The 15,888-nt window shown below is 47.3% G+C and overlaps 1 protein-coding gene across 1 annotated transcript in view; it reads left to right on the plus strand.

Annotated features, from left to right (window-relative positions):
* Positions 1-6,602: 6,602 nt before the first annotated feature.
* nt5dc1 (5'-nucleotidase domain containing 1) overlaps positions 6,603-15,888 on the plus strand; it is a 706,882-nt gene continuing 697,596 nt past the window's right edge. The window contains exons 1-2 of the mRNA XM_068025581.1: positions 6,603-6,747; positions 15,374-15,465. Of these exons, the coding sequence (XP_067881682.1) occupies positions 6,655-6,747; positions 15,374-15,465 (185 nt within the window). The 5' untranslated portion in view covers positions 6,603-6,654. The remainder of the gene's footprint in view (positions 6,748-15,373; positions 15,466-15,888) is intronic.

The following is a 15,888-nucleotide window of genomic DNA, read 5'->3' on the forward strand; positions in this document are numbered from 1 at the left end:
CAGAAAGCAGTATCCATCCCCTTGATGAGACTGTATCCTATCGCTACCACATTCCGCTTCACTCCCCCCACTGGAATGGCATCTTTCGCCATGGTCTGTCTGCTCATTCACCTTGCATTCCTTCTCTTCATCCACACAGGTAGCAAGGATGATATACTTGTTGGACGTCAGGGGCTGAGGCTCCTCCATCACTTCATGATGATTTCCTCTACCTGCCTCACTTGCAGTCACACCCTCCTGTCCCTGACCATTGGCCATCTCTAATGTTCTCCCTACTCTACAGGTGTGACTGCCTGCTGGAACAAAGGTGTCCAGGTAACTCTCCCCCTCCCTGATGCTCTGCAATGTCTATAACTCAGTCTCCAACTCAGCAATTCTGAGCTGCAGTCATACAAGCTGCGAACACTTATGACAGACATGGTTGTCCAGGATTGTAGTACATTCCACAGATTCCCACATGCTGCAGTTACAGCACACCATTGACCCTGCCATCTCTGTACAACCTTATTTTTTTTTAAGTTAGTCAATTAGTTAATAATTCAAACAACTGAAGTAAAGGAAAGTTGCACTCATCTACCTTGGAGTCACAGGAAGATTCACCAGCTGTTAGAAGCTGAATAAAATAGGAAAAGGAGTCCCTCTTTCCCCCCACTTACCAGAACTTAGCAGTTACACAAAATTTTCAACTTTACTGTCTCTCCTCACTGTGATCAGTTAAGAAACTAGTCTGCTTTATATAAAGATTCTGATGCCTCACTTGCTAGCTCAGCTTCCTGCTATAACGAGACAAAGAACAAAGAACAATACAGCACAGGAACAGGCCATTCGGCCCTCCAAGCCTGCGCCGATCTTGATGCCTGCCTAAACTTAAATCTTCTGCACTTCCGGGGACCGTATCCCTCTATTCCTATCCTATTCATGTATTTGTCAAGATGCCTCTTAAACGTCGCTATCGTACCTGCTTCCACCACCTCCCCTGGCAGCAAGTTCCAGGCACTCACCACCCTCTGTGTAAAGAATTTGCCTCGCACATCACCTCTAAACTTTGCCCCTCGCACCTTAAACCTATGTCCCCGAGTAACTGACTCTTCCACCCTGGGAAAAAGCTTCTGACTATCCACTCTGTCCATTCCACTCATAACTTTGTAAACCTCTATCATGTCGCCCCTCCACCTCTGTCGTTCCAGTGAAAACAATCCGAGTTTATCCAACCTCTCCTCATAGCTAATGCCCTCCAGACCAGGCAACATCCTGGTAAACCTCTTCTGTACCCTCTCCAAAGCCTCCACGTCCTTCTGGTAGTGTGGTGACCAGAATTGCACGCAATATTCTAACTGTGGCCTAACTAAATTCTGTACAGCTGCAGCATGACTTGCCAATTTTTATACTCTATGCCCCGACCCATGAAGGCAAGCATGCCGTATGCCTTCTTGACTACCTTATCCACCTCCGTTGCCACTTTCAGTGACCTGTGGACCTGAATGCCCAGATCTCTCTGCCTGTCAATACTCCTAAGGGTTCTGCCATTTACTGTATACTTCCCACCTGCATTAGATCTTCCAAAATGCATTAGCTCACATTCGTCCGGATTAAACTCCATCTGCCATTTCTCCGCCCAAGTCTCCAACCGATCTATATCCTGCTGTATCCTCTAACAATCCTCATCACTATCCGCAACTCCACCTACCTTTGTGTCGTCCGCAAACTTACGAATCAGACCAGCTACATTTTCCTCCAAATCATTTATATATACTACAAACAGCAAAGGTCCCAGCACTGATCCCTGCGGAACACCACTAGTCACAGCCCTCCATTCAGAAAAGCACCCTTCCACTGCTACCCTCTGTCTTCTATGACAGAGCCAGTTCTGTATCCATCTTGCCAGCTCACCTCTGATCCCGTGTGACTTCACCTTTTGTACCAGTCTGCCATGAGGGACCTTGTCAAAGGCTTTACTGAAGTCCGTATAGATAACATCCACTGCCCTTCCTTCATCAATCATCTTTGTCACTTCCTCAAAAAACTCAATCATATTAGTGAGACATGACCTCCCCTTCACAAAACCATGCTGCCTCTCACTAATAAGTTTGTTTGTTTCCAAATGGGAGTAAATCCTGTCCCAAAGAATCCTCTCTAATAATTTCCCTCCCACTGACGTAAGGTTCACCGGCCTATAATTTCCTGGATTATTCTTGCTACCCTTCTTAAACAAAGGAATAACATTGGCTATTCTCCAGTCCTCTGGGACCTCACCTGTCGCCAATGAGGATACAAAGATTTCTGTCAAGGCCCAAGCAATTGCTTCCCTTGACTCCCTCAGTATTCTGGGGTAGATCCCATCAGGCCCTGGGGACTTATCTACCTTAATGCTTTGCAAGACACCCAACACCACCTCCTTTTTGATAACGACATGACCCAGACTATCTACACTCCCTTCCCTAGACTCATTATCCACCAAGTCCTTCTCTTTGGTGAATACTGATGCAAAGTACTCATTTAGTACCTCGCCCATTTCCTCTGGCTCCACACATAGATTCCGTCCTCTGTCCTTGAGTGGGCCAACCCTTTCCCTGGTTACCCTCTTGCTCTTTATATACGTATAAAAAGCCTTGGGATTCTCCTTAATCCTGTTTGCCAATGACTTTTCATGACCCCTTTTAGCCCTCCTGACTCCTTGCTTAAGTTCCTTCCTACTGTCTTTATATTTCTCAAGGGCTTCGTTTGTTCTCAGCCTTCTAGCCATTACGAATGCTTCCTTTTTCTTTTTGACTAGGCTCACAATATCCCTCGTCATCCAAGGTTCCCGAAACTTGCCAAACTTATCCTTCTTCCTCACAGGAACATGCCGGTCCTGGATTCTAATCAACTGACATTTGAAAGACTCCCACATGTCAGATGTTGATTTGCCCTCAAACAGCCGCCCCCAATCTAAATTCTCAGTTCCTGCCTAATATTGTCATAATTAGCCTTCCCCCAATTTAGCACCTTCACCCGAGGACCAGTCTTATCCTTATCCACAAGTACCTTAAAAATTACGGAATTATGGTCACTGTTCCCGAAATGTTCCCCTACTGAAACTTCGACCACCTGGCCGGGCTCATTCCCCAATACCAGGTCCAGTACGGCCCCATTCCTAGTTGGACTATCTACATATTGTTTCAAGAAGCCCTCCTGGATGCTCCTTACAAATCCTGTCCCATCCAAGACCCTAGCACTAAGTGAGTCCCAGTCAATATAGGGGAAGTTAAAATCACCCACCACTACAACCCTGTTACCTTTACATATTTCCAAAATCTGTCTACATATCTGCTCCTTTACCTCCCGCTGGCTGTTGGGAGGCCTGTAGTAAACCCCCAACATCGTGACTGCACCCTTCCTATTCCTGAGCTCCACCCATATTGCCTCATTGCATGACTCCTCTGAGGTGCCCTCCCACAGTACAGCTGTGATATTCTTCTTAACCAGTAATGCAACTCCCCCACCCCTTTTACATCCCCCTCTATCCCGCCTGAAGCTTCTAAATCCTGGAATATTTAGCTGCCAATCCTGTCCTTCCCTCAACCAAGTCTCTGTAATAGCAACAACATCGCAGTTCCAAGTACTAATCCAAGCTCTAAGTTCATCTGCCTTACCTGTTATACTTGTACTCCTGATTTAGTCCCTATAAGGGGTTAAAGTCATAAATCACTGCATGCTATCATAGAACTATCATAGAGAGATACAGCACAGAAACAGGCCCTTCAGCCCACCGAGTCTGTACCGACCATCAACCACCCATTTATACTAATCCTACATTAATCCCATATTCCATACCACATCCCTTCAATTCTCCTACCACCTACCTACACTAGGGGCAATTTACAATGGCCAATTTACCTATCAACCTTCAAGTCTTTGGCTGTGGGAACCCCACGCGGTCACAGGGAGAACTTGCAAACTCCACAAAGGCAGTACCCTGAACTAAACCCGGGTCGCTGGAGCTGTGAGGCTGCAGTGCTAACCACTGCGCCACTGTGCCACAAGTAGCTGTCTGCTACTTGTTTAACAAGGCTATTTACCTAAGCAGGAGATTTGAAGCCTGACTCTTAATCTAAAATTTAAACAGAAGAAGAACTTACCACATGCACCAAATTTCCAACTTCACTCTGGCAATGTCTCGCTCAGGCAGATATCTTCTTTCACTGCATCCTCTCACTGCCTGTGTTGAATTGCATATGCTGTTCTTGATATACTAAAGTGTGCAGGCACATCTTTCTCCCCTCCTCCCAAATGTACAGACTTCTCCCTCTTACCTCTAGGTGTAGCAGCTCCTCCTTCATTGCCCGACGTGTACAGACCCTTCTCCCTCCCCCTTCCTATGTGCGATATACACACATCAAAAACAGAAAATGCTGGAAATACTCAGGCCAGGCAGCATCTGTGGAGAGAAAAAAAAGTTAACATTTCAGGTTGATGACCTTTCATCAGAACATGGTATTTTGCTTTTGTGTATATTGCACTCTCTCTTAAATAGTTGTGATGGCACTTCTTGGGCTGAACTTTACACTGCCCCAGCGGGTCGGATGGTGATGTGGGGGCAGTGTAAAATTGAGCGGGATGCCGACCCGCCCCGCTTCCGCCTCCAGCCAAGTTTACAGCGGGGGGGTGGGAAATGGCCCAGTTAAAGGCCCTCGCCTGCCTCCACAGGTATTTTACCCATGGCAAGTGGATGTGCTGGGGACGTAAAAGGCCGCCCAGCAATAGCTGCTGGCCTACAGGTCTCAGGTATTCAGGCACCTGGTGCCCAGACCCTTCCCCTGGTGTCTAGGCCCTGCCCCTACAGGTCTCAGATATTCAGTCCCTCCCCCAGGTGCTGAAGGCCCTATCTCAGGTGTACAGGGCCGCACCTCAGGTGCTGAGTTCACTCCCAGGTGTCCAGTGCCCATCGCCAGGTGTTCAGCTCCTTCTATACATGTAGAGACCATACCTCCAGGTGCCAGGTGCCCTCCCCAATTGTCCAGGCCCGTCCCCAGGTTTCCAGGACCCAAACACCGGTCCAGACCCTGCTCCAGGGGTCCAGGCACCCACTAGGTGTTGAAATCTCACCAGGTGAGGCCGCTACCCCAGTTGTCCAGCTGCCCAGGCTCCTCCCCCACATGTTGAAATCCCTCCCAGAAGACCCAGGCCCCACCCCAAGTATCAAAGCCCTTCCCCAGATGTCCAGGTGTCCCCCAGGTGTTGAATCCCCCTCCCCCAGCTATCAAAGCCCTTCCCCTGGTGTCCAGGCCCCTCCCCCAGGTATCAAAGCCCATCCCCCAGGTATCAAAGCCCCTCCCCAGTTGTTGAGGGCCCCCCAGTATCCAAGTCCCTCCCCCAGGTTCCCAGGCACCAACCCCAGGTATCAAAGCCCCTCCCCTGGTACCAAACCCCTTTCCTTGGTGTCTAGTTCCCTCCCTCAGGTGCTGAGGCCACTCCCCAGGAGCTAAAACCCCACCTATGGTGCCTAGGCTGCTCCTCCAGGTGTCAAGGCCACTCCTCTTGGTGCTCAGGCCCTTCCCCCATGTATCAATGCCACTCCTCCAGGTGCCCAGGCCTGTCCCCTGGTGTCTAGGCCCCTCCCCCAGGTGTCAAAGCCATTGCCCAGGTCCCTTCCCCAGGTGCACAGGCTCCTCCTACAGGTGTCAAGGCCACTCCTCTAGGTGCTCAGGCCTTTCCCCCATGTATCAATGCCACTCCTCCAGGTGCCCAGACCCTTCCCCTGGTGTCAAGGCCCTGCCCCCAGGTGTCAAAGCCATTGCCCAGGTCCCTCCCCCAGGTGTCAAAGCAGTTGCCCAGGCCCCCCCTCCAGGTTCTCAAGCCCCTTTCCCAGGTGTCAAGGCCACTCCACCAAGTGTCAAAGCCATTGCCCAGGCCCTTCTGCTGGTGTTTAGGCCCCACTCCCAGGTGTCAAAGCGGTTGCCCAGGCCCCCCATCCAGGAGTCAAGGCCCTTCCCCTGGTGTCAAAGCCACTCCTTCAGGTGCCCAAGCCTTTCCCCCAGGTGTTTATGCTCAATCCCCAGGTGTCAAAGCGGTTGCCCAGGCCCCCCATCCAGGAGTCAAGGCCCTTCCCCTGGTGTCAAAGCCACTCCTTCAGGTGCCCAAGCCTTTCCCCCAGGTGTTTATGCTCAATCCCCAGGTGTCAAAGCGGTTGCCCAGGCCCTTCTCCAGGTGTCAAGGCCACTCTCCAGGTGCCCAGGCCCCCCCTCCAGGTGTCTAGGCCCCTCCCCCAGGTGTCAAAGCCACTCCTCCAGGTGCCCAAGCCCCTCCCCCAGCTGTCAAGGCCCTCCCCACAGGTGCCCAAGCCCCTCCCCCAGGTGTCAAGGCCACCCTCCAGGTGCCCAAGCCCCCCCCACTCCAGGTGTCTAGGCCCCTCCCCCAGGTGTCAAAGCCACTCCTCCAGGTGCCCAAGCCACGCCCCCAGGTGCCCAGGCCCCTCCCCCAGCTGTCAAGGCCCTCCCCACAGGTGTCAAAGCCCCTCCCCCAGGTGCCCAAGCCCCTCCCCCAGGCGTAAAGGCCACCCTCCAGGTGCCCAAGCCCCTCCCCCAGGTGCCCAGGCCCCTCCTCCTGGTAACGAAGCCCCTCCTTCTGCTGACGCGGTGCTGCGGCAGACAGCGGCCGCTGTCCTCCTGCTCAGCCATGGCCGAACACTTTTCGCTGGCAGACTGCGATGTGATCGGCTTTGATTTAGATCACACTCTGTGCCGGTACAACGTGAGCGACACCTTCGCGGTGAGTTTAAAGCGGGGCCCGGGTTCGCTCCCACTCCCTCCCCGACAGGTTTACAGTTAAAGCTCCGGCACCTGGCTCAGCGGGTGGCCCGGGAGCGCCGGCAGAAAGGCCGCCTGGAGGTTCGGTGCAGCTGCTGCCCCCGTTGTGCGGGCTTGGAGATCCTGGCAGGCCAAGCAGTTCGCGGGGAAGCACCGAGCTCTCTGCCGCCTGTAGGCCAGGGCCGGACCTGTGGCTTCTCCCCGCTGGGCCGCCGGCTCCGTCAAATGTTTGCTTTTAGTTTCCTCCTGTGATACTGCATTGTAACCCCCTGCCTGTCCAATGATAAACATTCCACTCTCACCAAATCAATGCGGGATCCAGCCCGGAAACCAACTTACTCAACATTACATTTCATATACAACACACAAACTCGCCATTCGGCCCCGTTGCTCCATGCTATCACCTGCACTTGTCATTTCCTACCCGCTGGATCAGTGTTAGAAATGAGTAATGTCTGAAATCCACCCCACCCTCCACGTTCCTCTGCACACTCTCGATAAGACGCTCAAAAATGAAATGTCTGTTTTGCTTTGCCTCTATCTGCTCATTTCAGACAGTCTCTTGAGCAAAAGTGGATGTGGACGTAAAGATAGGGCGGGTGGTGGGAACATGCATTTCTTTAATTCATTTCACGTTCTCAGGACGCCCCATGCTTCATTTGCAATGGTGAATTATTTTTCAAGCGCACTCAAACACAGCAGGCAAGTTGCACACAAGGTCATGCAAACGGCACATGAGACCAATCTGTATTGGTGATCAGGGATAAATGCTTCAAATAATGCCCTGTGTAAAAGACATTGGAACTGGAGCTGAGACATTTTGACCCCCCCCCCCCCCCCGTAGTTACTTTTATATATGCAACAGATCTCTTGAAAAATCAGTTATTCTAGTGTAAATGTAACAAGAACTTGATGGATCTATCTGTTCCTTGAATGTGTCCAGTTCGCATTTTAGTTCCATGCGATTTTGGGATTGTATTCTGGTATTCTAGCCAGTTATAATTGGGATCATTGGTTTATGAGGATATGGGATTTTTAGGTGTTCGTCAGTTACATCCATCTTTCTATGCAAATTGCAAACTGGGGAGGGGGCAGGTAGGATGGTGTTGACTGGTAATGTGCTTGAAGATTCTTTTGGGCCTCCTTATCTCGAGAGACAATGGATACGCGCCTGGAGGTGGTCAGTGGTTTGTGAAGCAGCGCCTGGAGTGGCTGTAAAGGCCAATTCTAGAGTGACAGGCTCTTCCACAGGTGCTGCAGAGAAATTTGTTTGTCGGGGCTGTTGCACAGTTGGCTCTCCCCTTGCGCCTCTGTCTTTTTTCTTGCCAACTACTAAGTCTCTTTGACTCGCCACATTTTAGCCCTGTCTTTATGGCTGCCCGCCAGATTATAAGTAGTGTAAATGGCTTGTTGTAGTGACTGATCTGTTAAAATCTGTTCAGAAATTGATGTTCTATGATCTCAGAGACATTTTATGTAAATTGTGATATTCATCAGTAAACTGCTCCACACAAGTTTAATGTCGAATTTTGTGGGTGTTATTGAGGTATATTGCGCCTCAACAGATCACCTATTGGACAGAGAATTCTCAGCTCAGATTATCAGTTGTTCTATGGGGGAGAATGTTGTTACAGACAAGGAAGAGAAACCACTATACACAAAAGAAAACATATTTGACTTTTTGAAAGTGGGAAATATTATCAAAGAAAATAACCAAAATTTCACCTTTTCTAACATATGTGATGTTGAATTCCTGTTTTCATAAGGCTGCATCAGTGAAGTTTGTTTCCAGGCAACACAAGCAGCATTTATGGGAGAGAATATGAAATCATTCCCAACACTCCCACTAATTATGGACTAGTGCATAGGAACATATTATTTAGAGCTGTGCCCCAGAAGCTACATTCAAAATATAAGTGACGAGCAACCATTTTTTAAGATCATTATGATGGTGTTATACTCTTGAATATGTGAAGTTCTTTGGTAGGCAGTGTGCAATGTATCATTAAGGGGTACTAATTTTTAGACGACTTACTTTGTATAGGATTTTGAGGTAGGACTGGAATCAGCAAGTTTTCATCGCAATTGACTGGACAACAACTTATATTTACATAGTGCCTTTAATGTAATAAAATGTCCCAAGGCACTCCACAGGAGCATTATGCAACAAAATATGGCACTGAGCCACATAAGGAGATATTAGGTCAGATGACCAAAAGCTTGGTCAAAGAGGTAGGTTTTAAAGATGTCTTAAAGGAGGAAAGCGAGGTGGAAAGGTAGAGAGGTATAGGGAGGGAATTCTGGAACTCGGGGCCGAGGCAACTGAAAGCACGGCCATCAGTGGTGGAGTGATTAAAATTGGGGATGGTTAAGAGGGTAGAATTAGATGAGCACAGATATCTTGGAGGGTTGTGGGGCTCGAGGAGATTACAGAGGACATAGGGAGGACATAGAGGGAGAACTCAAGATGTTGCTTGACTGGGGGCCAAAGTAGTTCAGTGAGCACAGCAATGATAGGTGAACGGGACTTGGTGCAAGTTAAGACAAGGGCAGCAGAGTTTTGGATGACCTCTGGTTTGCGGAGAGTAGAATGTGGAAGACCAGCCAGGATTGCGTTGGAATAATCAAATCTAGAGGTAACAAATGAGGGTTTCAGCAGCCATTTAGCTGAGGCAGGGTGAAGTTGGGCAATGTTTTTGAGGTGGAAATAGGTTGTCTTAGTGATGGTGTGAATATGTGGCCGAAAGCTCATTTCGGGGTCAAACATGGCACCAACAGTATTATTTAGACATAACAATGATGAATTGAGTAATTAGTCATTTAGTGATGTCTTTTTTTGAAGTTAAATGCTTATTTCTTGAAAGAAAGGGGAGCTGGTGGTATTGTTACTGGACGAGTAACCCAGAGACCAGGGGTATTGCTCTGGGAACATGGGTTCGAATCCCACCTTGGCAGAAGGTGGAATTTGCATTCAATTAATAAAAATCTGGAATTAAAAAGCTAGTCTAATGATAGCCATGAAACCATTGTTGATCGTTGTAAAAACTCATCGGGTTCGCTAATGTCCCTTAGGGAAGGAAATCTGCTGTCCTTACCTGGTCTGGCCTATATGTGACTCCAGACCCACAGCAATGTGGTTGACTCTTAAACGCCCTCTGAAATGGCCTAGCAAGCCATTCAATTGTATCTAACCGCTACGAAGTCAATAAAGAATGAAACAGGACGGACCACCTGCCATCGACCTAGGCACCAAAAACGACAGCGACAAACTCAGCCCTGTTGACCCTGCAAAGTCCTCCTTATGAACATCTGGGGGCTTGTGCCAAAGTTGGGAAAGCTGTCCCACAGACTAGTCAAGCAACAGCCTGACATAGTCACACTTACTGAATCATACCTTACAGACAGTGTCCTAGACATTGCCATCACCATCCCGGGTATGTCCTGTCCCACCGGCAGGATATCCCAGCAGAGTTGGCAGGATGGAGTTGCCCTGGGAGTCCTCAACATTGACTCCAGACCCTATGAAGTCTCCTGGCATCAGGACAAACATGGGCAAGGAAACCTCCTGCTGATTACCACCTACCCCCCCCCCCCCCCCACCTTTCAGCTGATGAATCAGTACTCCTCCATGTTGAACACCACTTGGAGGAAGCACTGAGGGTGGCAGGGGTGCAGAATGTACTCTGGCTGGGGGACTTCAATGTCTACTACCAAGAGTGACTCGGTAGCACCGCTACTGACCGTGCTGACCGAGTCCTAAAGGACATAGCTGCTAAACTGGGTCTGTGACAGGTAGTGATGGAACCAACAAGAGGGAAAAGTATACTTGACCTCATCCTCACCAATCTGCCTGTTGAGATGCATCTGACAATGACGGTTTTGGTAGGAATGACCACCACACAGTCCTTGTGGAGTCCCGCCTTCACATTGAGTATACCCTGCATCGTGTTGTGTGGCACTACCACCGTGCTAAATGGGATAGATTCCAAACAGATCTAGCAATGCAAAATTGTGTATTCATGAGGTGCTGTGGGCCATCAGCAGCAGCAGAATCATACTCAACCACAATCTGTAACCTCATGGCCTGGCATATCCCCCACTCTACCTTTACCATCAAGCAGGGGGACTGACCAATGAAGAGTGCAGGAGGGCATGCCAGGAGAAGCACCAAGCATACCTCAAAATGAGATATCAACCTGGTGAAGCTACAACCCACGACTACTTGTGTGCTAAACAGTGTAAGCAGCATGCGATAGACAGAGCTCAGTGATTCCACAGCCAACAGATCAGATCGAAGCTCTGCAGTCCTGCCACCTCCAGTCATGAATGGTGGTGGACAATTAAACAACTAACTGGAGGAAGTGGCTCCACAAATATCCCCATCCTTAATGATGGGGGAGCCCAGCACATCAGTGCAAAAGATAAGGCTGAAGCATTTGCAACAATCTTCAGCCAGAAGTGCCGAGTGGATGATCCATCTCGGTTTCCTCCTGTAGTCTCCAGCATCACAGATGCCAGACTTCAGCAAATTTTATTCACTTCGCATGATATCAAGAAACGGCTGAAGGCACTGGATACTGTAAAGGCTATGGGTCCTGACAACATTCCGGCAATAGTACTTGTTACGACCAGGTGAGAAAGGTGATTCGGGGTCTTTCTCAGCCTTCACCTGGTCTTATTGTAACAGGGTTTAATTTTAAGCACACTGTGTTTTGAGCTCCCCGTTGGTGAATCCTTGTTCACCGCTTTCCAATTATAAGGCAAATAAATTAGCACAAACAGGCCTTCTTAGGTTTAAATAGAGACAGAAAAGAGCAGAAGAAAAAATAAAGTGGAGAGGTTTGAGGCAATATCAGAAGAGTTTCTTGTTACGTGCTTCAAGCTCATTGTTTCCTTATGTAGGTAGTTCTTGCTTTTAGTTGGGGCCCAGTATTATTCTTAAACCTGTTCACTGTAGGAGATTTTTCTCTCTTGCGGTTCATGTGTCTTCAATGGTTTCTGAAGCTGGTGAGAGTGAGTGAAGAGCAGACAGGAGAGAGGTCTTTTCAGTCCAGGAGCAAACAGCTTTCTGAGTTTTAAAACTCTGTGGCAAGTTCAAATTCAAAAAACTCCCAACAGCCAGTTAGTCATGTGACTAAACTGGTCTGATCACGTCATCTGTTTATTGGAGAAGCAGGGACTGGTTTCTTTGTTCCAACGCTGTTAGCCAGTATGCAAAAAAGGTCTTTCCGGTGAGGGGCCTGGCAATTCCTTGTGATAGGCCCTCATTTCTTCCGAGCAACAATTTTTAGTTTTAATGTTCATGTTGCGAAGTACGAGTGCCTCATTCGTGGCAGATGGGGGTCTGCATGACATACTGAAGACCTATGCTCTGGAACGTGCCATGCCCCTAGCCAAGTTGTTCCAGTACAACTACAACACTGGCATCTATCCGGCAATGTCAAAAGTTTCCCAGGTATGTCCTGTACCCAAAAAGCAGGACAAGTCCAACCCGGCCAATTACCGGCCCATCAGTCTACTCAGTATCAGTAAAGTGACGGAAGGTGTTGTCGGCAATGCTGTCAAGCGGCACTTGCTTCGCAAAAACCTGTTCGGTGACGCTCAGTTTAGGTTCTGCCAGGGCCACTCAGCTCCTGACCACATTACAGCCTTGGTTTAAACATGGACAAAAGAGCTGAACTTGAGGTGAGGTGAGAGTTACTGACCTTGACATCAAGGCAGCATTTGACCGAGTATGACATTAAGGAGCCCTAGCAAAACTGAAGTCAGTGGAAGTTTGGGAAAACTCTCCACTGGTTGGAGTCGTACCTAGTGCAAAGGAAGATGGTTGTTGGCGGCCAATCATCTCAGCTCCAGGACATCACTGCGGGAGTTCCTCAGGGTACTGTTCTAGGCCTGTCCATCTTCAGCTGCTTCATCAATGACCTTCCTTTAATCATAAGGTCAGAAGTGGGGATGTTCACTGATGATTGCACAATATTCAGCACCATTCGCGACTCCTCAGGTACTGAAGCAGCCCGTGTAGAAATGCAGTAAGACCTGGACAGTATCCGGGCTTGGGCTGATAAGTGGTAAGTAACATTTGCGCCACACAAGTGCCAGGCAATGACCATCTCCTACAAGAGAGAATCTAACCATCGCCCCTTGACATTCAATAGCATTACGATTGCTGAATCCCCCACTATCAACATCTGGGGTTACCATTGACCAGAAACTGAACTGGAGTCGCCATATCAATACTGTGGCTACAAGAGCAGGTCAGAAGATAGGAATCCTGTGGTGAGTAACTCACCACCTGACTCCCCAAAGCCTGTCCACCATCTACAAAACACAAGTCAGGAGTGCGATGGAATACTTTCCACTTGCCTGGATGGGTGCAGCTGCAACAACATTCAAGAAGTTCGACACCATCCAGGACAAAGCAACCTGCTTGATTGGCACCCCATCCACAAACAGTCACACCCTTCATCACTGAAGCACAGTGGCAGCAGTGTGTACCATCTACTGTAGCAACACACCAAGGCTCCTTAGACAGCACCTTCCAAACCCACGACCTCTACCACCTAGAAGGACAAGGGCAACAGATGCATAGGAACACCAACACCTGCAAGTTCCCCTCCAAGTCACACACCATCCTGACTTGGAACTATATTGCCATTCCTTCACTGTCACTGGGCCAAAATCCTGGAACTCCCTCCCTAACAGCAGTGTGGGTATACCTACCCCACATGACTGTAGTGGTTCAAGAAGGCAGATCACCACCACCTTCTCGAGGGCAATTAAGGATGGGCAATAAATGCTGGCCGATCCAGCGATGCCCACATCCTATGAACAAATAAAAAAACACTTTTGTATTGAAGTAGAGCAATTATTCCCAGTTCGAATTGTCTCCCTCAGGGTTAAGCAGTAGCTATACAATTCATGGAGCGTGAGCGTTAAAATTCAGCGTAATTTTTTTCAGATGTTTAGCCAAATTTCTGTTTAAACTTTCCTAAATATCTTGTATGTTGGCAAAAGCAGCTTAAAGGGGCAGTGCAATCCTAAATTTCTGTGCAAATCAGTTCAATACAATGTGTGATTCATAAACCTAAATGCTGGTCAGCCATTCAACGACTGTTATTTGGTATGATTTTCACATAGAAGGTTTAATGTGATGATTTATATTGTCTAGACTCTTCAAATTAGTGGTACTGGGAAAAAATTGCAGTTGACTCATGTATGTGTTGGGTACTAACATCACTGTGGTAACAGTTCAGGCTGTTCATACTATGGTACTTTTATCATTAGCTGCCCTGACCTTCCTGAGCAGAATGTACCTTCAATTAGAAGTAAAAGATTTACATATGCATTTTAAAATCTCATTTAAGACATGAACGTTATCCGCAATGAAAAAAATATTCTGTTGATACAGTGGGTAAATTTTCTACCCTACAACTTTGTTTTATAATTTTTATTTTGTTTTGCTTGCATTTATCACCATGAGGGATGTCGGTGCTTCATCATTACTGGCTTGATTGTGAAAGTTGAATATTCCCTGGTGTAGAGTATGACCCCCCCCCCCCCCCCCATCCCACAACCCTGCTCTGTTGTAGCAATGCCCTAATACTAAGCTCAGAAAATAACCCACTAATGTAGCAGTTTGAATATTGAATATTACACCTCTATCCTTCCTTAAGTTCTCCTTGAGTGGGGTTGCCATTCAGTGCCAGTTTAGCACTGAGGCCCCATGCACTGCCAAAAGTTCATTTCAGACCCGCACAGCAGGCAGAGGCGGGAAGAGTTTCATCCAAGTAGCATGGTGGATTTCAATAAATGTAATTTCCAGGATGAAAGAACTGTGAGCCAACTTACTATGACTCCTAGTGCATATTTTTGTTTAGATTTCAAAGACCTTTTGATATGGGTGTCAGAGATCTACAGCTTGTTGTAGCACGGAGTGATTGCGACAGTGCTGTGGCAATGTGCATTTGAGCGTCAGCACGCTTAGCTATGTAACTCGTGATTCCATAAATGTAGAGTACCTGATCTCTTAAAAATTGTGAAGACGGGCAGATTTTAGAATTATATATTTTTTTCTATGGTGGGGAGGGGGGAAGAAAGAGAAAAAACAGTTTGGAAATTTAAGGATACTATTGTAACTTGGTTAAATGTTCCTAATAGGTCTGCAGGTTCATACAACAAAAAAAACTATTATTTTTTGATAGAACAATTGACAGCTGCTACGAAGGTAGAGGATACTTTGGGACACGTGAAGCACCATATGAGAGGATATTGTATTGCCGTTTCACATATTACACTCAAAATTCCATTCGGATAAATGAGAACTGCAGACTACTTCATATAAAAATATCAAAATAAATGTGTTCTTCTGCTGTGTTCTTCATGCTTATTGCTAACAATCTGAGATATTGAAACAGCATGAAGCTTGTCCATGGAGTTATCATGACAACATATTTTTGTAGAGATTCAAATTAGTACTTCCTCTTGAAGAAATTTTGCACTGTGCACTTTGCTACATTGTAGAGGACAGATCATATTGCTCTCATTTATTGTAAACCAATGTTATATTTCCCTTTTGAATTTTTCAGCTGATATATGATAGCTTTGCTCAGTTCTTAGTTGAACAGAAAGGCTATGATCGGGAACTTATGACCGTGACTCCTGACTGTTGGGATTTTTGGTGAGTCCTTTCCTTTTCTATATTTATTGTTGCAAAAAAGGGCATTTGTTTTTAAATATTTTCAATATTTTTAATATTGAAGTTTAAAAAAACAGGACTCAGTAAGACGTGTCTCCCTTCGCCCTTCAACTCGACAACCTTCTGTGCTGCAAAATGCTGGAAGTGTGAGCTAATAACGCTGTGGCGAAGTCAACAGGGCATCTGGGACCTTGGTGAACAATGGGACCAATAGTCTTTCTCCTTAACCAATTTAAGGAAAGAAAGAAACAGAAGAACAGAGAAGGAAACAGTGTGACTTAGAGTCAAATTCATTACAGAAAGAGAAATAACGAGAGGGAAAGAGAGATTGAGAGAAAAAACGACAAAATGAAAAGTAAGAACAAATTAAAACATTTAAATTTTAACCTCTAGAACAATTTATTA

Source organism: Heterodontus francisci, chromosome 3, assembly GCF_036365525.1.
Source record: "Heterodontus francisci isolate sHetFra1 chromosome 3, sHetFra1.hap1, whole genome shotgun sequence".
Lineage (NCBI taxonomy): Eukaryota > Metazoa > Chordata > Chondrichthyes > Heterodontiformes > Heterodontidae > Heterodontus > Heterodontus francisci.